General features: G+C 41.3%; 1 protein-coding gene across 1 annotated transcript in view; it reads right to left on the bottom strand.

Annotated features, from left to right (window-relative positions):
• LOC134540617 (uncharacterized) overlaps positions 1-24,777 on the bottom strand; it is a 313,171-nt gene that overhangs the window by 164,427 nt on the left and 123,967 nt on the right. The window contains exons 2-3 of the mRNA XM_063383457.1: positions 11,545-11,983; positions 5,055-5,679 (exon numbers count right to left, since the gene is read on the bottom strand). Coding sequence (XP_063239527.1) covers positions 5,055-5,679; positions 11,545-11,983 — 1,064 coding nt within the window. The remainder of the gene's footprint in view (positions 1-5,054; positions 5,680-11,544; positions 11,984-24,777) is intronic.

The following is a 24,777-nucleotide window of genomic DNA, read 5'->3' as shown; positions in this document are numbered from 1 at the left end:
CCTTATTTATACAACCCCAAAAAAAACTTGAAAATGTAACTTTGGCAGCTAATTATGCAAAAAGTATGCGCTAGATATATATATATTCATTTCTTTAAAGTTAAAGAATTTAGAAAGTATACAAGATTATCTGTAATGACCGTAAGTGTAAAACTTTGACCTGAAATACGAAGCACCCTCTTAAGGGCGACGCTCGCTGGTGCTTCTAGCGTGGCGTCGCCTCTTCTAGTCGTTCTCAACACAGCTGTGATACTTTACCGGCGACCGTGACATTATACGGCGGGGAAAAAAAATTGAGATAAAGCCGTAACGCAAGTCCTTCAAGAGCTTCCAAGATTATGGTACCGGTTGTCTTGATGAATAAAAATTACTCCGAAAACACGCATTTTTAGCCAATTTCACGCTTCAAAAACACGCCTTTTTTTTGTTGTTGCCTTTTTCACGCTTCAAAGAGCACAGTTTTAAAAAAATTAACCAGGAATGAAAACTACTCAACGGCCCTCAACGAACTATTTAATGCTTTCCGTAAACAGACAACACTTTGACGTCTAGAACAGTTTTTCGAATCGCCTAGTTTTTCTGAAGTTGTGCACACCGTGTTTGCAACTAGGTGGGCGGAGCTCATTTTACGACATACGGTTTTTTTTTTTTGAACGACTAAAATTCGGAAACAATCATACCGAATTCATGCACCATAAAAAAAAATTGTTATAATTTTACAAGGAACGTCCTCGGAAACTCAGTTGTCAACGATATAACTTGTAGTAAAATTTGCAAGGCAGATCTTTGTGCTGTTTGTGATTTTACAAGTGATGTCGTTTGGCAACTGAGTTTCCAATGTTTTTCTTTGTAAAAGCACAAAAAAAAATTTCAAAATGTATGAAGTGGTGAAACACAATTCCCACTATGTTTTTTTTTTTTGTTTCTCTGGCAGTTCTGCGTGTGCGTCTTTAGTAAACACGTTACACGAAAGGGGAAGGGGGGGGGAATGGGGTGGTGGCTGTGTCATGGACACCGCTGTGTGTTGTACGCGAATACGTGTTCGTAAATGGTAATATTTTCCATACAAATGAAATACGCTATGTTATGTATGTTATAATCACGTTTAAACACTAAGAAGTAATCAATCACCCACTTGCATAATTTCAACCGCCCCAGCTGCAGATGTACTGGCACCGTCGTTGATCCGCTCGGCCGCATTCATTCTTTTACATTCCCGGCACTGCTTCACTCGGTCATGTGGTGTTTTATTGGTATCATTATATTGCTTTTGGAAAGCCCTTTCTAACCATACACGATCTCTGTATTTGGATTTGGCTTTTTGACGCGTATAGGCCGACATTATATATTTTTGATTATATTTATTTTATTTTAAAACCATATGTATTCGCTGTAACTAGTGTACACTAATGTTTTATGTATGCAATCGAGATGTATTTTGACGAGAGCTGAAGATTGAAAATTTAAAAGAACGTCGTAGCTTCTCCGATACAAAAGTTATACTAAATGGAAATCTCGAAACGTAGCACAATGACCTCAAAATGACGGCGCTTCCCCCTCCAACCGCGCGTAATGCGTCACAGTCCTCACTTAGCGTATCGCATTCTTTGATTATTTAGCTATCCAGTGGTGTAATTAAATTTTGGACGATGATGGTGGAAATATAGCTGCAACACCAAACTGTATCACCCGATTTCGTTATCATTCGTTTTTTTAAATGCCTCACACTATGGAAGAAATTTTAAAGACGTAATTCACGTCAGAAACCTTTGTGGCATTATCTGTGACTTGTGGTTGGCTGGGTTTACTTCAGGTGCGTGTTTACAGTCAGCACACCAATCACAGCCATCCAGCGCGGACGTAAACTCGTCCTGAATGGCCCGGCCAAACAGGGAAATGGTTTCTCTCGCAAACAGCCGCTAACAACTACAGGCACGAAAGTTTCACGTATTCATTTATGTTCGTGTCACGAGTGCACTGAAGACACACACGCGCAGAACTTCCAGAGAAGCCATAAGCGTCGTCGGATGACGTCACTTGCCGGCCCGACTCATTTGGCGCTCCCTGGTGGAAGAACTGGCGCTGCAAGTGCGTGACGGACGTGCCACATGAACATTCCAGTTATTTTTGAGTTCCGCCCTCGTAAAGTGTTCAATTCATATAAATGGCACTTGACTAATAGGGACCGGAAATATTCGCTGTTTCAATGGCCTTCAGGATAGACTGCACATTCCCCTGTACGCTCGGGAAAATAACGCAAGTTCATTGCTGCTGACTTGTAAGTCGTCTCAGCTGGTTTGTCTGTGATTCAATCCTTCTTTGGTTGAGGGTTTATAATTGGTTGAGATTCGTCCAGATGAACATTAAGCCAATAGCAAAATAATCTAAAAGGTATATGTATTTGAATTTTAGCCTATCGCTGAAAGAGTCCGCGAATTTTTCCGGTCTCTATTAACTAATAGTAATGATGGAAAATTTGTGTGGGGCTGTGTCGGGATACAAGACCGATGTTTTAACGTGAAAAGTCTTATGTCAGCGAGTCGCTCCTGGTGTGAACGGATCGGAATGCAAAACGAGACTTTTGACTGCGTACTGAAACTTTAAGTACAAAACAGACACTGAGTGTTGCTTTCTTCTCTCGGTGTGTTCACTGGTACAGTCAGATGCAACAGCGACAACACTGGGTTCCTGTGCGTGGCCCATAGCCTCCTCTTGCTCAGCGGTACGCGTGGTTTATGTTTTCGACAGGCTCTTGCACGGTCTGAAGCTAACAGATATGTTTCTTTATACTTTTTATACGCTGACGTTACATTTTCACGTTAAAATTTTGCCCAAATACACCATTTTTGTCTTAAAATTATCGATCTAAATAAACACTACACCCAAGCACACGAATCACTGCGCTACCACGTCTGAGTCTTGAGCTGCGCTGAGTAGAAATGAGCGAGAGCGCCGGTTTTTGACCAATCAGCGTGGTCCCTCTTCTCCGCCTTCCCAGCCAGCGACGCAAATGCAAGGTCTAGCTCACTATACGTTAAATTATGACAACACACTTGCGTCTCTAAGACCAATGGTTAGAAAATTATTAGAAGCAAGTCTATATAGGTTGGCCTTTTTTCGTTACGGTGTAAAACTTGTGTTATGGTAACCCGAATGTTTCGGTGTGATATTAAAGACGTTTCACGACAAAACACGTGTAAGTCTACGGCCAAACAAAGCGCTATGCGCAGCATCTCAGGTGTCACTGGCCAAACGAATCTGCGTTCGTAATGCTCGTTATTCTCGCGATATTCCCTTCGCGATCGGAATATAGCCAGCAACATCGCAGGTGTCACTGGCCACACCAATCTGTTTTCGCTATTGTTCTCTACGTTGGCGATCCTGGCAACGTCGCCAGGTGTTCGGTTCTCGGCTATTTTTTCTAAACTTTGCTGACTTCGCGCATGAGCAGTTTGTATTAAAAAAATTTTTTTCTCGTCAATTTGGGCTACGTTTTTATCAGTTTTTTTTTCTTTCAGCATTTTGCTTTAATTACTCATGTGGAAAGAAATCAATGGAAGCGCATAGACGACAGGGTATGTGGGACATTGCTTGGGATTTTATTTTAAGGAAATGCTATCAAACCGAGTTGTATTTACTCTGAAATAATCCATAAATTTGGCTTCTTTCTCAAAAGCAACTGCTTCAGAAATAATGTTATTATTTTCTTTCTGGTTCATCTACATGAACCCTTTTCATTTTTTTACGTTAACATGCTGCGAGAGCCAGCAAAAAATTATCGTCGGATTTACCACACGATTACCACGGCATGGGTCTCTCCTACGTCGTCGCGAACCAGACTGATCTGTCTGGCTACATGGCGTAGCGAGATGCGCAGACATAGGCTATCTTCCCGTGTGGCCGCAACTTGGCCTTCTCTGTCTAGATAGACACGATGGACTTACCGGCACGTACATCGGCCATCTCTTTCCAAGTTGATGAAATGGATAAAACGGCACGTACATCACACTCCATGTCCAAAGTAAACAAGATGGAATAACCGGCACGTACATCGGCCATCTCTGTCCAGGTAGACAAGATGGACAAACCGGCACGTACAGCGGCCAACTCCGTCCAGGTAGACGATATTGACTAATCGGCACGTGCATCGGCCATCTCTGTCCAGGTAGACGAAATGGACTAATCGGCAAGTACATCGGCCATCTATGTCCAGGTAGACAAGATGGACAAACCGGCACGTACATCGACCAACACTGTTCAGGTAGACGAAATGGACTAATCGGCATGTACATCGGCCATCTCTGTCAAAGTAGACACGATGGACAAACCGGCACGTACCTAGGCCCTCTGTGTCCAAGTAGACAATATAAACTAACCGACATGTACTTCGGCCATCTCTGTCAAATTAGACAAGATGGACACACCGGCACGTACCTCGGCCCTCTCTGTCAAGGCAGACAGATCGACTTACTGGCAGATACTTCGGCCCACTCTGTCAAAGTAGACAGTTGGACTTACTGGCAGATACCTCGGCCCTCTCTGTCAAGGTAGACAGATGGACTTACTGGCAGATACCTCGGCCCTCTCTGTCAAAGTAGACAAGATGGACTTACTGGCTGATACCTCGGCCCTCTCTGTCAAAGTAGACAGATGGACTTACTGGCAGATACCTCGGCCCTCTCTGTCAAGGTAGACAAGATGAACTTACTGGCAGATACCTCAGCCCTCTCTGTCAAGGTAGACAGATGGACTTACTACTTACTGGCAGATACCTCGGCCCTCTCTGTCAAGGTAGACAGATGGACTTACTGGCAGATACCTCGGCCCTCTCTGTCAAGGTAGACAGATGGACTTACTGGCAGATACCTCGGCCCTCTCTGTCAAAGTAGACAAGATGGACTTACAGGCAGATACCTCGGCCCTCTCTGTCAAGGTAGACAGATGGACTTACTACTTACTGGCAGATACCTCGGCCCTCTCTGTCAAGGTAGACAGATGGACTTACTGGCAGATACCTCGGCCCTCTCTGTCCAAAGAAGACGAGATTGACTTACCGGCACGTACTCGGCGCAGATGTCGATGGCGCCCACGAAGTTGCACACGTCGTCCACGTTCCACGAGGCGGTGGCCTGCGAGTCGGCGCACAGTGACAGGCAGGGCAGGGTCCTCGCCCGGGCCCCGGGGGCGGCGCGCAGCGGCTTGGGCGACACGCTGCCGTAGCGCCGCCGCGCCGGGGGCGGGTCCCGGAGCGCCTCGGGCAGCGCCTTGCCGCCGCGCGGCCTCTTGGCGGGGGCGGCGGCGGACAGGTCGAGCGGCGACCCGGAGGCGGACGACGAAGACCCTTCGCCGCCGCGCTTGGCCGACGACACCTTGAGGTAGGACTCGAGCTGCGAGGCGGCGGCGCTGTGCGCGTTGGCCGTGCGCACCATGTTGAGCAGCGCCTGCGTGGAGCTCATGTCGATGAGCGGCGGGAACAAGGGCGCGTACAGGTGCTGCGCCGCCTCCGCCGCCGCCGCCGCCTTGTCGGGGGCGGCGTCCTTGGACGAGGCCGGCTTGTGCAGCAGGCCGGCGAAGGGGGAGGCGGCCGTCGCCGAGGCGGAGGGGCTCTCCTGCTTGAAGGGTGCGAACCGCGGGTCCAGGCTCACGGGGAAGCCGTTCCGCGCCGGCGCGCTGAAGTAGCTGCAACACCAGGTCACCTTCCTCTCACCCTCCTGTCCGCACACCCTGACTGTCGTCGTCACAACTTTGTCAACTCCTGGGGAACACCAGGTCACCTTACACTCACCCTTCTTATCCCCACACATCCTCCGCAAACCCTGACCCCCCCTCAAATTGTCATCGTCACAACTTTGTCAACTCCTGGGGAATAACTCACATAAAAGGACGTTTCTCATATCGAACACCAGGTCACCTTCCACTCAAACTTCTGTTCCCCACACGTCCTTCAAAAACCCTGACTGTTATCTTCACAACTTTGTCAACTCCTGGGGAATAACTCACAGAAAAGGCGTTTCTCACATCGAACACCAGGTCACCTTCCACTCAACCTTCTGATCCCCACACGTCCTTCACAAACCCTGACTGTCATCGTCACAGCTTTGTTAACTCCTGGGGAATAACTCACAAACAGGACGTTTCTCACATGGAACGTCAGGTCACCTTCAACTTACCCTTCTTATCCCCATACATCCTCCGCAAACCCTGACCCCCCTCAAATTGTCATCGTCACAACTTTGTCAACTCCTGGGGAATAACTCACAAAAAGGCGTTTCTCACATCGAACACCAGGTCACCTTCCACTCAACTTTCTGTTCCCCACACGTCCTTCACAAACCCTGACTGTTATTGTCAAAACTGTGTCAACTCCTTGAGATCAACTCACAAAAAGGCGTTTCTCACATCGAACACCAGGTCACCTACCACTCAACCTTCTGATCCCCACACGTCCTCCACAAACCCTGACTCCCCCTCAAACTGTCATTGTCACAACAACCGTCCTGACACAGATGGCACGTGAGAGATTCCACGCGGGATGATAGCAAAGGAGAAAAATCATCCACCGCCGTTTTATTGTGTGGACACAGATGGAAATGGATTTTAAAAAAACTATGACAAGGCTTTATCTGGCTGCTGGCACGGCGGTGATATCAGGATGGATAAGTTATTCTTGGTTATGGCCCACAGAATGGTTTAACCGTTCATAAGATATATTGGAACATCTAGGGCCAAACACTCTCCAAGGTCATGTATCATGCCGATAGGTGCTTGGAAAGTAAAAAGACCAAAGTAGTGCTCCTGGAATACCCTCACGGGTTCAGCTCTAGGAGGGGGGAGGTGGTGAGGCTAGACCGGGCTCTGCCCGGAATAACATGTCATTTTCACAACGTTAATGTCAACTCCTGGGAAATAACTCACAAAAAGATGTTTCTGAGATCGAACTCCAGGTCACCTTCAACTCCCCTCTTTTCAAAAAATACTTGGCAAATTCGAAAAGATTTTAGCAAAATTAAACATGCATTGCATGCATTGTAGGAATGCGTATTTTGAGTGGTTCTTGCAATGGGGAAGCTTGAGTTAAATAATTATTGTGAACATACGCAATTGCCAGTTTTCTCAGTATTTTATAGAGAAAACCCCAAGAATGGACAAAGAGAGATGAGTACAGAAACACACAGAAAACAGCCAGTTACAGCCGATGTCGAATGATATTGATCTGATTCCTTTCACAGAAATTTATGTGATGTCTTTACATTTTAAATAAGGATATTTCTGGCTATTTTTCTGTTTGTTTATGTATTATCTTTGTCCGTTTTTTTGGTTTTTTTTTTAAGTGAAACTTCCAATGCGACTTCCAACAAGGTTGCGTTAAACGTTTAACACTACCATGGAGGGGGTATGAAGGCACTGTTGCGTTAAACGTTCAACGCTCCTGGGGAGGGGGAATAGAAAGAGACAGAGAGAGAGTGAATGCGTGGCACTCGAACGCATGCGCGAGCGTTAGCAACGAGTAGCGTCCAATATTCCAACGCAATAGGGAGATAGAAAGAAAGATACACAAAGGTAGAAAGTAGGAGAGAAAAAGAGAGTGAGTCGGTAGATCCCAAGCACATGCGCGTGGTATTCTTGTTATGCATTTTAAGCAATGTTAATAAAGTTTGTCTTAAAGAAACAATATGATTTCACTAAAAATCAATTTCTACCCCTTCCTATTTTCATTTCCACATTATGAAGTTTCACTTCTTCCACGCACTATTTTTTTTCTTTATGACATGCGCCGCAAACTATAAAGCGTGAGTGTTTTGCTGCAAATTTTGCCACCATATATAAATGACGCAGGCAGGAAATTAGAAAACAGATTATTGCATTCTTTATCATGTTAATAATTGAAGTCAATATAAGAAAGATTCACTTGTAATCAATATGGCCAAATTATTTTGGTTTAAATGAAGTTTAACGCGCTCATCGTTTCTAGTTTTAACGTCTTTTACAGCTACGTATTGTTATGCTGACCAATAGCTTACCAGGATTACTTAAACTTTAAAACAGGTTTACTCTCCATGGACTAATTATTCCATGTTACAAAATATACACGTAATCTGTAATGTTTTAAAGTCAGACAAGCATTTATAACTAACATTTGCTTGACTAACTGCCCCACAATAAAATAATGAAAATAATTTTTATGCATACAAAGTTACAGCTATTATGAAAGTTATGTATGTATGTGTTTACAAATCAAGGATACAAAATTGATAAAGTTAACATGAATATCAATAATTACTCAATTTGTTACTGAATAACATACATCTTATATAATTATATATTTCAGGAAAACGCGAAAGCAAATGGAAACGTAACTATTATAACCAAACTTTTTTTTTCTTCTGAAATCTAAATTTTACAGACATTTTGCTTACCTTAACATGTTGGTTTACGAATAGTTTTAAAAAGTCGTTTCAATGGTAACGAAAAATAAAATATTCTTACGTTTTACTAAGCGACTACGGATCAACTGAGTGAATGAATTTTCTTTGTTTCCTTGAACTCGCCAGACATCGATAATGGCTCTCGAGAACAGCAGAGAATTATCAGAAGGTCGCGTTCGAACCAATAGCATGCATTCGTACGTCTGCGAGATAACTACTTAAGCAGTGCAAGTTTCATATGTGAGACGTCTGGAGATAAGGTGTCAAGTACAGATAAAAAAGTGTATATCGTTTATACAAGCCTTGAACGAGTGGAAAGATTAATTAAAAAAACAAGTATTTGACATACAATGCTTTCACGTTGTTTCCGTATAAAAAATAAATTAAATCTCAAATCACAGCTGCGAATAAATTAACGAAAACTTTTGTTTCCCATGTTAAAGTGGTGTTTAGCTTAGCCAAACAGCCACACTTACAATGGGAACGAGATTTCTGACATTTGATTGTCTATTCTTTCGTCACCTTATGTTAATGCTATGTAATTAATCATTAGAATACAATGTAAAACAGAAATGTATTTAAAGTTTTTTTTAAGTACCGAATAGTTGCCATACAAATTCGCAGCTTCCTGATAACAGCCATTAATGAATAAGAAAAAAAATCGTCAGCATATTCTTATTTTAAATACATGATAGCCAGTTAAAACAGCGATCAATTTGTAGAGAATCTAGACACATTTATTATTAATAAACATTGCACTATTTAGAACCTATGAAGTTTAAAAAATATTTTAATTTGAAAATAATTATGACAAACTTATTCAAGAAATTCTTTTCAATCTCATAAAAAATGCACCACATATTTAGAGCGATATTTTACGTGAGTATTAAATAATGAACTGGCATGTGGAAAATTCGACTATTTGCATCGTTATTTATTTTAAAATGTCCCCTTTCTGTGCGTCCGCAGTTGGCTAATGGGTACAACTAAAATTAAATTGCCGCGGTCTGTAAATATTTATTAATTTATATCAAAGGTAAGAATAAAATATCAAATATGAAAATAAATCTAATCCTTAAGGTACACCGGGAAAAGATAAGATTTATGTTGCAAAAGTGGAAAAAAAATGTAAAGGCGGGTATTATTTATTTTAAAGGGCCTAAGGAAAATGATAGACACACTAAAAAAAAATTTTCAGTAACAAAATATTAATTTTCTTATCAACATAGATCCAAGAAAATATTGCGTGGCGACGAAAAATAATTTTGTTGCATCAAAGGAACTATTTTTTAAGGAACTATTTTTTTCCTGACTTTAAATAGTCTAGAGAATTAACACTGTAATATTATTTTGTTACAAATGCAAAATATGCTGTAGTGTCTACAGAGACAAGAAAGCGTAATGTCTGACAAATAGTACTACTGAATGAACTTAAATAAAGATATAAATATTGAATGCACTGCAAAAAAATTCCGAAGGAAAAAACAAAACTTTTCCAATATCGATTTTGAAAAAAATTCCTCACTGTTCAAAATAAGAGAAGAAAGTTTCTACAAAATAAATTCTAAACACGTCATCACAAGGAAAATATAAGCGAATTCAAAGAAAAAAATGTTAGTATTTTTTTTATCACTGTTATATTTCTTTGTTTGGCACAATTCGGTTTTTGGTTGAATGTGCTACAGTAACGGGACTACTCATCGCACGTTAAAGCAATATATACACTTTTATGGATTGCCGAACACCAGGACTAAGGAGGAGGGTGGTAGGAGGAGGAGAGAGAATTTTGGAAGGTGGAGGATATTGGGAGGTGGAGGATGTTGGAAGGTGGAGGATGTTGGAAGGTGGAGGATGTTGGAAGGTGGAGGATGTGGGGAGGTGGAGGATGTTGGAAGAAGGAGGAAGTAGGGAGGAGGGAGGATGTTGGAAGGAGGAGGAAGGAGGGAAGAGGGAGGATGTTGAAAGGTGGAGGATGTTGGAAGGTGGAGGATGTTGGAAGGTGGAGGAAGTTGGAAGGTGGAGGATGTGGGGAGGTGGAGGATGTTGGGAGGTGGAGGATGTTGGAAGGAGGAGGAAGGAGTGAAGAGGGTGGATGTTGGAAGGTGGAGGATGTTGGAAGGTGGAGGATGTTGGGAGGTGGAGGATGTTGGAAGGTGGTGGATGTTGGAAGGAGGAGGAAGGAGGGAGGAGGGTGGATGTTGGAAGGAGGAGGAAGGAGGGAAGAGGGAGGATGTTGGAAGGTGGAGGATGTTGGAAGGTGGAGGATGTTGGAAGGAGGAGGACGGAGGGAGGAGGAGGAAGGAGGGAGGAGGGTGGGTGTTGGAAGGAGGAGGAAGGAGTGAAGAGGGTGGATGTTGGAAGGTGGAGGATGTTGGAAGGTGGAGGATGTTGGAAGGTGGAGGATGTTGGGAGGTGGAGGATGTTGGAAGGTGGTGGATGTTGGAAGGAGGAGGAAGGAGGGAGGAGGGTGGATGTTGGAAGGAGGAGGAAGGAGGGAAGAGGGAGGATGTTGGAAGGTGGAGGATGTTGGAAGGTGGAGGATGTTGGAAGGTGGAGGATGTTGGAAGGTGGAGGATGTTGGAAGGAGGAGGACGGAGGGAGGAGGAGGAAGGAGGGAGGAGGGTGGGTGTTGGAAGGAGGAGGAAGGAGTGAAGAGGGTGGATGTTGGAAGGTGGAGGATGTTGGAAGGTGGAGGATGTTGGAAGGTGGAGGATGTTGGGAGGTGGAGGATGTTGGAAGGGGGTGGATGTTGGAAGGAGGAGGAAGGAGGGAGGAGGGTGGATGTTGGAAGGAGGAGGAAGGAGGGAAGAGGGAGGATGTTGGAAGGTGGAGGATGTTGGAAGGTGGAGGATGTTGGAAGGTGGAGGATGTTGGAAGGTGTAGGATATTGGAAGGAGGAGGACGGAGGGAGGAGGAGGAAGGAGGGAGGAGGGTGGATGTTGGAAGGAGGAGGAAGGAGTGAAAAGGGTGGATGTTGGAAGGAGGAGGAAGGAGGGACGAGGGAGGATGTCGGAAGGTGGAGGATGTTGGAAGGTGGAGGATGTTGGAAGGTGGAGGATGTTGGAAGGTGGAGGATTTTGGAAGGTGGAGGAAGAAGGAGAGTGTTGGGCGGACTCACTCGTTGGGGTTGGCGTTGTTGTACTTGGCGGCGAGGCTGCGCATGAAGTCGCTGTAGTTGCGGCTGACGAGCTGCTCGGCGCCGGGCCTGCCCCCGGGGCTGGCGGGGGCGGCGCAGGCGGCGGCGGGCGGTGTGCCCGGGTAGGAGCAGCTGCCCGGCGTGGCGCTGCGCGACGACGAGGACCCGCCGCCCGGGGTGTCGGGGGCGGCCGGCCCCGCCGGGCTCAGCCGCTCGCTCTTCACCACGCTGTTGTTGTTGTTGTGGTGGTGGTGGTGGGCGTCGGAGCCGTTGGGGGCGGCGGAGGAGGCGCCGTGGCCGCCCCCGGGGCCGGCGCGTCGCTTGCCCCGCGGCGTCTTGGGCGTCGGCGACGGAGCAGTCGCCTGCTGGCCGGGCGGGTCCGTCGCTGCGGGCGTCGCTTCGCTGTCCGTCTGTCCTTCACCTGCACACCACCATCACACCATTCAGCACACCCTAGCCTGAAAGACTTCATCTTCCACACCACCATCACTACATCAGCGCACCCTAGCCTGAAAGACTTCATCTTCCACACCACCATCACTTCATTCAGCACACCTTCGCCGGAAAGACTTCATCTTCCACACCACCATCACTACAATCAGCACACCCTAGCCTGATGTGGATGTGATGAAATTATATAGATATCTTGTGTTAAATTTAAAATGGTCTTTTATTTGTCAATGCACTCTAGTTGTAGGTACACATACGCGTTCTTTTAAAAGATTAAAATATTAGTCAAAAATAAATTTATTTCCACGAAGGAAATGTTATTCTCTCTCTTAACTTAGATTGTAAGAAGTGTTAACTTAAACAGTTAAAGGCAATGTTAGAGCATTTATTGTATTAAAAGGACCATTTGATCATATTGAAATAGCTAAGTCTAAACAAGACTTTTGATAATCCACGTTCGCTACGTTTTCCAGTTTACAATTATTTTGTTGACCACGCCTGCAATGGAACATGGACCACCACCATGTGAGTAGGTCAGCGTTTTTGACGTTAACCACTGTACTGCTTAATACAAAAGAAAATCCTTTGCTGCAAATGTTGTACTACACCAGTTGCATTGCAGTTAACAACAGAACAACTCAAATAAAATTAAGCCAAATATAAAACAGGATACTTGCTTAAAGACAAAAAAAAATGTGAGTAGGTCTTTCAGTATTCGCCAGATTTGTGTAAATTCTAACCTCGCCAACGGTCAAATTTATGTGTTCTCATTTCTCAAATACACTTATAATACGAAAAAAATAAACAAAAAAATCGAAGAGCTCTTTTAAATAATGCCGAGCGCGATAAACATGCGCAAATTGTGTTTTTTACAAATACGTTTATGGACGCGAATCTAATGATGTTTCCACACCCTCCGCTAGAATTTGCTGCCGGAGCAGCTACGTCGACTGTATAATCTTTCCATTTACATACCGAAATTTCAAACCATATTATAAAGCTGCTCCAATAAAAGCGAAATAATAAAAAAAACACACTAAAATTCGGCTTTCGACTGCCCAGCTAGTTCAAATTAATTAAACAGTTAATATATTTAAGTTTATCGTCTGCCTTTTGTGAACTTTTGGATCGCACTATCCGCCACAGATAGCAGCACTAGGGTTACACATCTGCGTTTCACGCGACTTCCGTTCCATTCGCGAAAAATTACTCCTCACCAAATGCCGTACACCGAGTGTTGTGTTTGGAAAGTGTGTGACATACCAACTGGACACAGAAAGAGAGAAAGAGAGAGACGGTGAGAGAGAGACGGCTTAGAGGAGATAAAGGTTACGACTGACATTACCAAAAATTCTGAACTCGCTGTGCTGTTTAGACCACAAGGATTGTTAATAATGTTCGCAGGTTTTCACGGCCATTGTCTGAAGTAGCTTGGCATCCGGGTTGCAGCCGTGTCCTTGGCGAATAATTCACCGACGTTTCGGTCGACATTGCAGTCGCCATCTTCAAGGAGCAGTTACATACTGAGGTAGGTACTGAAGTAGGTAACTGCTCCCTGATAATGGCGGACTGCAACGTCGACCGAAATGTCGGTGAATTATTCGCCAAGGACACGGCTACAACCCAGAAGCCAAGCTACACGAGGATTGTGTTTTCAAGTGTGTGTGTGTGTGTGTTTTGTGTCCGGACTTCCTGTGGCCAGAACGGATTCTTCGTGAGTTGTCTTGGTTTCGTGGCGGTCTTCTGCAACTCTGAGCACACTTGCAGACCGGGCGGATCAAAGAAATCTACAATAACGTGTTGTAATCTATAAGATGCTTTTAATTCGAGAAAACGATGGAACGTCTTGTTAGATTCATTAACAGTTTTGGCTTATGGGTTGCAGCCGTGTCCTTGACGAGGTAACTTGCTCCTTGATGATGGCGACTGCAATGTCGACCGAAACGTCGGTGAATTATTCGCCAAGGACACAGCTACAACCCAGAAGCCAAGCTACTTCAGACAATGGCCGTGAAAACCTGCGAACATTTTATTAGATTTACCAACATTTCTAGCTATCTCTCGGAGCTAAAAGTTGTGAGGATGCGTCTGTAGCGTACTAGTTGGTGATAAACTTTCCGGGACTCTTGACGAAATTGTGTTTGGCATGTGGCGTTCTGCCGAGACAGGCGTCGTCGGCGATGGAGTAGTACTCGTCAAGCGAGTACGTACAGTCCGAAGAAGGAACTTCTGGCTGATGAGCCTCTCGTACCGACACATCAATAAATTATCTTTGAAAGATTTGTGCAATGGGAGTGCATGACTTCGTGTAACCTTTTGGACATACGCCATTGCTAAGCACGTGCATGTCTGTTGAAGAAAACTACAAAAAACAACACAAATGAAGCATAAAATTGCTGTTGTCAGGATATAAACACCACACAATACTCCACAACAGGAATATGTTTTTTTGTCATATTTGCGTTTCTTTTTTTGTAGTTTTCTTCTACAGACATGCATGTGCTTAGCAGTGGCGTATGTCCAATAGCTTACATCAAGTCACATCAATAAATTATTGAATTACGCTGTTTCAGATGCGGGAAAGCGTGTGTGTGTGTGAGCTGGATTGTGGGCCCTGGCACACAGCTAGAGAACAACCCGAGTGCCCAGAGAGGTTGCGGGGTGTTTCTACGAAGCGAACGAATGACGATCGCGGCGGACAGGCGCCTGCGAACACAAGGGACGTCTGGCCTTCCGCGCACAAAGAGACAGAGACACCCGCGCGCTAAACGCCTCGCCGCCACAATGCTCGAAGGTCGAGGGTTTGAGTCCCCGAGCCGACCTCCCGAGCAATGTCTGAATGAGTGCCCGCCCTACGCTGCAAAAATCTTCCGCGACGAAATGAAAAGAATATTTTTTTTTTGTTTCCTATCATCATTTTTTTTGCACGTCCTGTTCCGGGTCATAGTTTTTTATATTCACGTTCCACGCTGTTAAACTTGGCGACGTTTTGAGTGGTTGAGCTTTCACAAAATACGACGCATAAATTTAGCAAAATTACTTTAAAAAATTTGCATTTTTGACGTTTTTGTGGAGTATGGATAAAAAGAACAAAATGAAATATACAACCCGAACATTTTTTTTTGTTTAAAGTTAATTTACCTGGCCACTATATTACATGGTTTAACTTATTTCTGAAAAAAAAAATGCATTTTACCTGGCCTTTTAAAAGCATGTACTTAGTTAAAAAAAAATCATCCTGAAAGAATTTTAAACCATGATTCCACGCAGTACCCACCTTAATTGTCTTTAAAACAAAATTTTTCATTTATTTATTTCATTTGATTTCCCTTATCCATACTGCACAAAAATGTAAAAATTCAAATTTGCAGCTAATTATACTGGGTGGAAGTTCGGTTTCTTAAAAGGGCTACAAGTTTAACCGTGTTTAACGTAAAATTAAAATAATGATCTGGAATGGGAAATCAGAAATTAAGTCTCGTGCAAACATAAACGAGACAAAATTTTCCAAGGCAGGTTTTTTTTATTTTTTTTATTTTCCTTCCTTCGTATTAAAGCAACTAAAAAGTGTGCGTGTATTGAAGTACCCTCGTTGGAAGTTGAACTTTCTTGGCGTTGTCAGAAACAAATTATGAATTTTAACATTCATGCTAACCAAATATAGCGAACAAGCAAAAATTATATAGCGAAATACGTGTCACCTTTACACTGCAAAGTTTAGTTTGACAAATAAACTTATTTATCATCAACGCCGTGTATTTTCTAACACTTATTTCTCTGTCGTCCAATAAAAATATAAGTAATTATGAATTAATCCAAATTGCAGCAAGTGTGTTTGCTGGTTTCAGCATTAAATAGTAACTAGGTAGTAAGTAGTTGTAGCCATAAGTTCAATTATAAAAATATTTATCACCATACATTTTTTAATTTATTTGTTACATGAACTAGTATTTTTAATTCGCTTGAAAATTAACTAAGTGCTATGTTGTACATGTTGTAATTGAACACAACTGGACGAAACGAACATGCTCAGTGGACTTCAATCTTTTAAATTTCCGTTGAATGATGCGCGCGAATTTAGTTGAATTGTACAATTTTACCCTCGACGCGTTTAAAGAATCATAACATAAAAATTTACTCTGCATTTAACACCTCATAAATTCGATTACTACTTGATTAATTGCAGCCATTTACAATATATATTTTTTTCAAATGGCGTTTGTAACTTAAGTATACAATGATTAGTTTGTTGATATAAAAGCAAAACAAAAATCTATTAGTATTAAGGAAAATCTAAGCTCCAGTTATAATTTACAATGTTATTGTAATATTCTAGGGAAAAAATTACTGACTTACGCAGTGTTGATTATATATATTTCACTGTCACTACAACAATGTCAAAGTTTTGCCTCAAATAATCACGTAATTTTTTTAATTTTATTTTAATTTAAAGTTTTCTATACCTACATATATATATTTAATAAAATTACCTAACTGCAATTACAACTCACTCGAGTGTTTATAATTGCGATGACTCAAGATATCTTGACTAAAAAATAACTGCTATTAAATATCTCAAGACCCAACAACAGATACAAGAGAGGTTTCGGAATAAATAAAAAATTTAAATAATAGAAATTACAAAGAAAATTATTAAAACCAAAAAACGTGTGTGAGACGTTTACACATCCCAAAACAATACAAAATATAAAACATAGATTATTTTAAATGATTGTGTTTATTTGTGAAAAATGTGATTACATTTACTTAAGGGGACTGGGAATTATGAAAATGTTAAAAAAAAAAAATCATGTTTTATGTTTTTGCAGGTTATTTTTCTTCAGAATGTAAGCTTTAAAATTATATATTACATTAAGGGTAAAAACTAATATAATTTAGTTAAAAATAATAATTTAAAAGTTGTGATTTTAAGGGAAAAAAACTTCAAAGTACGAAAACAATTCCAAAATTCAATGTTCAATAACTTTTTATTTTAAAATGCTATTATATTGGGACTTTTATTGTTAGAGAGAGATTTTTTCCCTCTTTCGATGTTGGTATTGGAAACCAGGTTGAGGCTGTTGTTTGTTTGTTCATAGCAGCTAATACACACTAGTGTTTTCAAGTAAAATTTTTAACTGTTTTAGGTGTTTTTACACTTTCTATATTTTCAGAGTCCTTCTTTAGGGTTTAAAATGACTAAAAGTAAGAAACTCTTCAAAAAGAGGACAAATGTAGGCAAACCAAAGCCTATAGTAGTGTGTGTACCACATGGTGTTGAGGTTATGAATGAACCAGTTGAGGTTGGTTCCAACAATGAAGTGCTTCAGTGTTCATCTGAGAAGAAACTCAATGTAAATATTTACAACACATTTGAAAATAACTGTGACTCAAATGAAATTATTAATTTATCTGTTTTACAAGAAGCTATTCAGAAGTTTGTTGTCTGTAAAAGTTGCAGTGGCATTGTTTCTCTATGTTCAAAGAGAGGTGTTGGTCTTGCTTGTGAAATGGTTTTACATTTTAGTTTGTGTGAGGAGAAACTAGAGTTTTCTAATAGTAAGAAATATCATTATTCTACAGAAAATAAACAAGTAAGTTATGATGAAATTAATTTGAGTCTGGTTTATGGGTTACGTAGTATTGGGAAAGGAGGAAGAGCTGGCGAGAAGCTTTGTGGTGCCCTGAAATTACCCAAACCTCCATCGAAGTTTCAACGCTATGTAAGCATTTTAGGTTCTGCTGTAGAAGAAGTATGCAAAGACTCAATGGAATCAGCTATGGAAGAAGCAGTGGCACAAAATAATAATGATCGTGATTTGACAGTTTCCCTTGATGGGTCGTGGCATCGTAGAGGGCATGTTTCACTGCATGGTGTTGTAACATGTACGAGTGTTGATACTGGTAAAGTTATAGATGTAGACATATTATCGAAGCACTGTACATGCAAGGATAAACTAAAAGGTCAGCATGAAGAAGCATGCACTGCAAACTACAAAGGCACTAGTGGTGGCATGGAGGTTTCTGGTGTTGTAAACATTTTCAATCGATCCATATCACAGTACAATGTACGATATACAAACTATTTAGGTGATGGTGATTGCAAGGGACACAAAGCTGTTCTTCAGGCTGCCCCTTGTGGCGATAAAACAGTATCAAAATTAGAATGCTTAGGGCATGTACAGAAGAGGATGGGTACTAGGTTGAAAAATTTGAAAACCAAATTGCAGGGAAATAAACTAGAAGATCGCAAAGTTTTTGTTGGCCGAGGACGAGTTACTGATTCATCCATAGCGGACATTCAAAAATATTATGGTTTGGCAATAAGAAGAAATTCAAATAATCTTCAAGGAATGAGAGAGAGTCTATGGGCAGAGTATTTCCATTTACTATCATCGGATGAAGACCCCCAGCATGGACTCTGTCCTAAGGGTTCAGAAAGTTGGTGTAAATATCAGCGTGCAAAGAGTAAAGGAGAATGTTATAAACATGCTGATCACTTTCACCTTCCTCGTGTCGTGTTTGAAGAAATGAGACCCATATTTAGAGACCTAAGTGAGCCCGAGTTGCTGAAGAAATGTTTACATGGAAGGACACAAAATCCAAATGAGAGTGTAAACAGTGTTATCTGGAACAGACTTCCCAAAACTACATTTGTTGGTTTCCGTACCTTGCATTTTGGAGTGTGGGATGCTGTTGCATCATTCAATGATGGAAATTTGGTGGTGTGTCATGTGTATCAAAGATTGGGTTTCCCTCCTGGTAAAAATTGTGTGGAAGCAATGAAGAGACTAGACACCTACAGAATAGACGAAGCAAAGCGTGTGGTGAAAAATATTGAAATGAAAGCCAGGCAGAAGAGGAATGCAGCAAAACGGAAGTTGGAGGATCTGTATGAGCAGCAAGAAGAACCGGATGAGCCATCATATGGAGCTGGAATGTATTAGAATGTTAATTGAGATATATTGTATACAGTATTTACTTTAAATGCATTTTTCTCAAAATAAAGATTTTCTCGACAAATGCCCCTTTTTCTCAGGAACTATTCGAGATAGAATAATGAAACTTGGAACATAAATTGCTAGTATGATTATGCAACTTTTAACACAAGATTATTTTTTCTAAATTAATTAGGAAAAATGTCATCGCGAAAAATTTTGATAAAATTTTGTAAAAAAATTTTAAAATGCTAAATATTTTTCCCCCCCATTATACCACAACACAGTACAATTTCCTTATGTCTATTCCATTATTAAGGCTTCATGAATACGTAAAAAAAATTTCAACATGCTGTGACAAAAGGTTCCTGAGAAAATGGGACATTAAGATGCTAATTTTAACACTGTCAAGATAGGGCATTCCCGGTCCCCTTAAGTTGGTACAAATGGGAGTAAGTGGCCAATTAAAGTTCATAGTTTTTCGTGTGATTTTGATGCTTAGCTCTGAGCCAGGGCTTGCATTCTAACTTATACAATTATTTACTCAATAATAATTTGTTTTCCCGCGTCTGAAGCAGCATAATATAATGTCTGTTGGAAAGTGGCCTACTTCGTATTTGGCTCAAGTTAATTTCAGTTGTTATTTTTTTCAACTGCAATGCAACTGGTGTAAGTGTAACATTTGCAGCAAACTATTTTCTTTCGGATTAGGCATTACAGTGGCAGAGAGCTGGGAACCAAAGGACGGTGGTGTATGTCTCATTGTGGGCGTGGTCAAAAAAATAGTTGTTAATTGGAAAACGTAGCATATTTTGCCACGTGCCGTAGTGCATTTAATTTTTAGGGGATAATCCCGTTTCAGCCAATAATCCTTGCGCATTCCATAACTCCTCACCGTGACAAATTACATTTTTGTTTCGAATTTTTCAATTAACCGTGTGATTTTTAAGTGTTCTATTTTACTTTTTGATGACTGGTCTAATAGGCTATATTTTAAAAAATGCATGCCTGTACTACTGGCTATACAAGCGACTAAGTAACGATCAGTACACAGTAGTAGATAAGGAAAACACAAGCCAATAACTTATGAAATAATTCCGTAAAAATTTTCTTTTCTAGAGAAAATAGAGTAGGTATAGTAAAAAAATTTTTATTGGAATTAGTTTTTTAAACTCTAACGATTTTTAACAAAATCGAAAAAAAAAATGTACTCTTATTGCCTACACTAATCTGTAATTAAATTTCCATGAATGATCCATGACTTTATTTGACCATAAATTTAAATTTTCCTTACCAATTTTAATTTACCTACTTTGCAATTTTATGAGAGAGAAAATATAACGAAAATAAAGATTCAAACATTTCCATAGCTGGCCCAGAATTATGTAAGAAAATTGAAAATTCAAACATAAACTTGCGTACGTAATTTTTTTACAGTAGTGTGTATGATAAAGCAGTAAAACACTATCTTAAGAAATGTTTTCACAGTCAGTGTAATAGCAGATTGGAGCATGAAATTTACACTTTCCAGGATTGAAGTAAATGCCACGAATGTTTCTTGAATTACCATAATGTGGACAACCTGTTAGTACATTTTTTTTATTTTAAGAAAAAAATAATAATTTCCAACCGGTAGAGTTAAATCGGAATCACGGGTTAGCGCGGAAATGAGTCTATGACGCAGTAAAAGTGTGTAACGTATGCAACGAATATTGCTCAATTCTAGGAATGGAAAAAAAACTTTATTGAATCATTTTTACAGGCGGTTACAGAGTGCAGCAACAGCGTGCGATACTTTTGTGAACGTTTGCATGTTTTCGCACAATAACTGTAACTCGTAATTCGCCACTCTAAACTCTTACAACTCTGAGGTTGAAACCGGTGTAAAAAAATTACTTAAACTGTTTACTATTGGCACATAAATTTCCAATCAAGTTATGTGTCATATTTTAGATTTCATGAACACATTTAGTCATTCTCATATTCCGTTCAAACCAACGCATGATGAAGAGTGATTTCTAGAGACCGGAAAAATTCGCGAATTCATTTCGCGATAGGCTAAAATACAAATAGTTATACCTCAGTGCTGCCTCTGCTATTGGCTCACAACTCACCTGGATGACTCTGGACGAATGAGAAACACCCAACCAAAGCTTTATCGAATCACAGGCTGCTTCGTTGGGACGTCTCACAAGACAGCAGGCAATGAGTGTGTGACTTTGGACCGAGAGTACGTAGAACTATGGAGTTCATCCTACAGGTCATTGGACCCGCGAATTTTTTTCCCGTACCTAGCTGATTCCTGTGTGAAGTTTCACGGCCGCGCACTTTTTTTTCTTTTTTTTCCCCCATCGTGTGACGAGACTCTCAGAAGCAGAACTACTTTACTTGACTTTGCGGCGTAGAGGCCGCCCTTCGACCTGAGCCGCGCCGCGCCTAACAACAGCCAGCTTTCTGCAAACACGTCCCCATTGTGCTGCGCGCAGGCGTCTGTAAACACTTCCCCGCGATTGATCGTCCGCCATTTTACGAGCCGACAGAAGAACCGTTGCTAAAAGAAAGAAACGAAAGAAAAAAAACCTCTTTTATTTCAGGCTTTGTTCAGTTTCACATCGGTCTTTTGCACGCGGGAACTTGACCGCGCATTTGTGTAAATTCTCAACAGTTGATGAGGAAAAATAAAATTTAAAATATCGTCCATATTGTTAAAAATTCATTAAACAGCAAATACTATACAGTTTCCCTTTGGCTTTGTGAACTTTGGTTCGCACCATCAGCCACAGACGGCAGCATAGTACATTACTAGAGACCGGAAAAATTCGCGGATTCATTTCACGACAGCTTAAAATTCATATAGTTATACCTCATTACTGCCTCTGCTATTGGCTCACAACTCACCTGGATGACTCTGGGCCAGTGAGAAACACTCAACTGAAGCTTTATCGAATCACAGGCCGCTACATTGGGACACCTTCACAAGACAGCAGCCAATGAGAGGGTGACATTTGACCGAGTGTGCGTAGAACTATGGAGTTCATCCTAGAGGTCATTGAACCCGCGAATTTTTCCTGTCCCTGTTCATTACGCATTTACGTTCCGTGCGACTTCCGTTTCATTCTCGGAATCACTCCAACCAAATGACGTAGACCAGAGACACAAATTTGTTATGGCAAAAAAAAAAAAAACAGTTGACACCAAACCGGTGACTCTCAGTTACAATCTCCGCCCCTTTAACAATTAAGCACTGCTGTCAACAGCCTACTCACGAAGACAGACCCCGATACGGGCGCCAGGGAGGAACCAGGGTAATTAGCGACGGACAATCGCGGGCTAACAACGCCTCGTTCTCCTGGTAATTGGGCGAAGAGGAATCGAAAGGGGGGAAACGCCAATTAGGAGCGATCAGATGCGAGGTTGCCTCCTTGGCGAGAGAGGGAAACATCAGGGGGAAGGGGAGAAAAAAAAAAGATGTCTGATCTGTAGGGTGCTCTGCGGTCCGTCACTCAATGCGGAGATGCCGGGAAGTCGAAGCGCGCTACTCTAGTAGCAGACGTGGTAACTACCGGTAGCCCGTTGTGCTACCGGCGTTTTCCCGGAGACTTCCCACTAAGCTTACCACCACTTGCCTGTACGTTGTTGCTGTCTAGATTGTAAAATATCTTCAATTCTTGACGTTCTTTAAATGATTCATGCAGTGGGGAGTTTGGATTTAATGCAGGTTTTTTTTGGACATAACTGCAAAGGTGTAATGTCAAAAAAAAACTGCATTAAATCTTTACTTCTGCAGCGTAAACTACGAAATTGAGAGTTGCGCCCGTGGCGAGATTAATTTGTGTTGATGATGCGGGAAGATAAGTGCGATTATCGCTGGTGCATCTAGCGAGGTATCGCCTCTAAGCGCAAAGCTGTGGACTAGCCGATAGTCATCCATGAAATATTAATAGTAACAATTACTTTTTTTTGCGTAATAAATAAATATAAATGTGTATCGCAAGTCCCTTTTATGCACTCAAGAATATCAACCGGGAGTTTCATAAGTAAATACTTTTTTTTCATGTGCAAACATCTTAGCTCCTCGGTAGGAGTAATTTTTTTTGAAAATGTAACGGAACAATATGAACGGAAATGTGACACAGATATTGCCTGTAGAAACACAAACCCGTATTCAGGCACTTTCGTAAACATCAGGGTGCATACAAAACGTATTGGTATGCCGAATGAAACTTTACGATAGTGAAACTACCCTGGAATATATTTGGTAAACAAAATCAGTCATAGTAAAAGTAATTTCATGTTTTTTTTAAATACGTAATAAATCAGTCATTACGTCTACTATTGAATCTTTTGACTAACAAACCGAAATTTTAAACTATTTAATAAAGTTATTCCAATGAAACTGAAAAAAAAAAAAACTATTGAAAAATATTAAACCCCTGCTTTATACTTGATTTTCGACATTAATTTTTTATTAAATGCTGCTCACATTGTTAAAAATGCACTAAACAGTTAATACTGTAAAGTTTTCCTTTGGCTTTGTGAACTTCGGTTCACGCCATCCACCTCAGATGGCAGCACTGTGGTTACACATTCCCGTTCCGTGCAACTTCCGTCGCATTCGCGAAATTACTCCCGCCAAATACCGTGTAACGAGAGCTGAGATGTTAAGAGACGTCGAAATGCTCAACGATGGACGGATGAGCAGTTTTGGACGATTCTCTAGCTACGCCTTCGTCGTCAGGGGCGTAACTAGCGGCTTGTGCCCCGGCCCCTGCATTTCTGTCGTGGCTCTAAAAGGGGGGGGGGGGGTTTGCTTGGATGGCAGAGTGATTTTAATTATATATTTGGAGTTGAATATCGTTGTGTTAGAACAAAAAAAAAAAAGGAATGTTGGAGGACAGATGAACCGAATTATTGTATTGAAAAATGCTTACATGTATATCGTCAAATATATATATATATATATTATTTATATATATATATATATATATATTTGGTATTTTACGCGGACTACTCAACTTGCGATGTGTAAAAATGAAATGACAGCAAATATGTATATTTGTCGTTTAATAAAAAAAATTTATTTAGAATAGTAGTATAAATAATTTGTGATTGCAATGAGAGATGTTCTGGTTTGGTTGGTTTGAAAATAAACTGCAAGGGGGGGGGGGAGTTAAGACGTAACTAGACTTACCTTAGTTAGGGTAAGTCTAATTACATCCCTGCTGACCGAAGACGACTCGCTCACAGCTAATCGCCAAAATTCGGGGTCCTCTTGTGACAGATAACCGAAAATCTTCTCGGCAGAGAGATGTCTTTCGACATTCACTTGCGAGTAGTCCATCCGAGGAGATGCTGTGCGATGTTGCCAGATTTCTGCCCGAAAGTGGCTGGCAACAACTGGCCGTCGAAAAGCGTTTAAGAAGTGCGAGAGTTTGAGTGGCTGCCAGGTGAATAAGAAGAGACCGCTCTTTTCAAGGACGAATCTCAAGTCTGCCCCATGGCCTGGGTTGTAAACCACGAAAGAACGCAAGATGCAAAAAATGTTCAGCAACAACATTTGAGCAGTAACGCAATAGTTCAACTTCCAAATTTCCTTGCGTTTTTACTTGCGTTTCCGACGGACATATTATATGACCAAACCCATACAGCGACATGTATAATTTATACATTAGCGTTATGCAACACTCATATGGTACCAACAATTCCGTGTTCCGTGTCAATTATAAACTGCTTCACCACTGTTCCGAAAACTTTAAAAGACGCAGATTTATGTGAATGGTTTACCACAATTTTCTTTGTATTGTATACATATTTTTTTTAAACACAG

The sequence above is a fragment of the Bacillus rossius genome, chromosome 17, assembly GCF_032445375.1.
Source record: "Bacillus rossius redtenbacheri isolate Brsri chromosome 17, Brsri_v3, whole genome shotgun sequence".
Classification (NCBI taxonomy): Eukaryota; Metazoa; Arthropoda; class Insecta; order Phasmatodea; family Bacillidae; genus Bacillus; species Bacillus rossius.
This window is presented reverse-complemented; position numbering and strand designations above follow the sequence as displayed.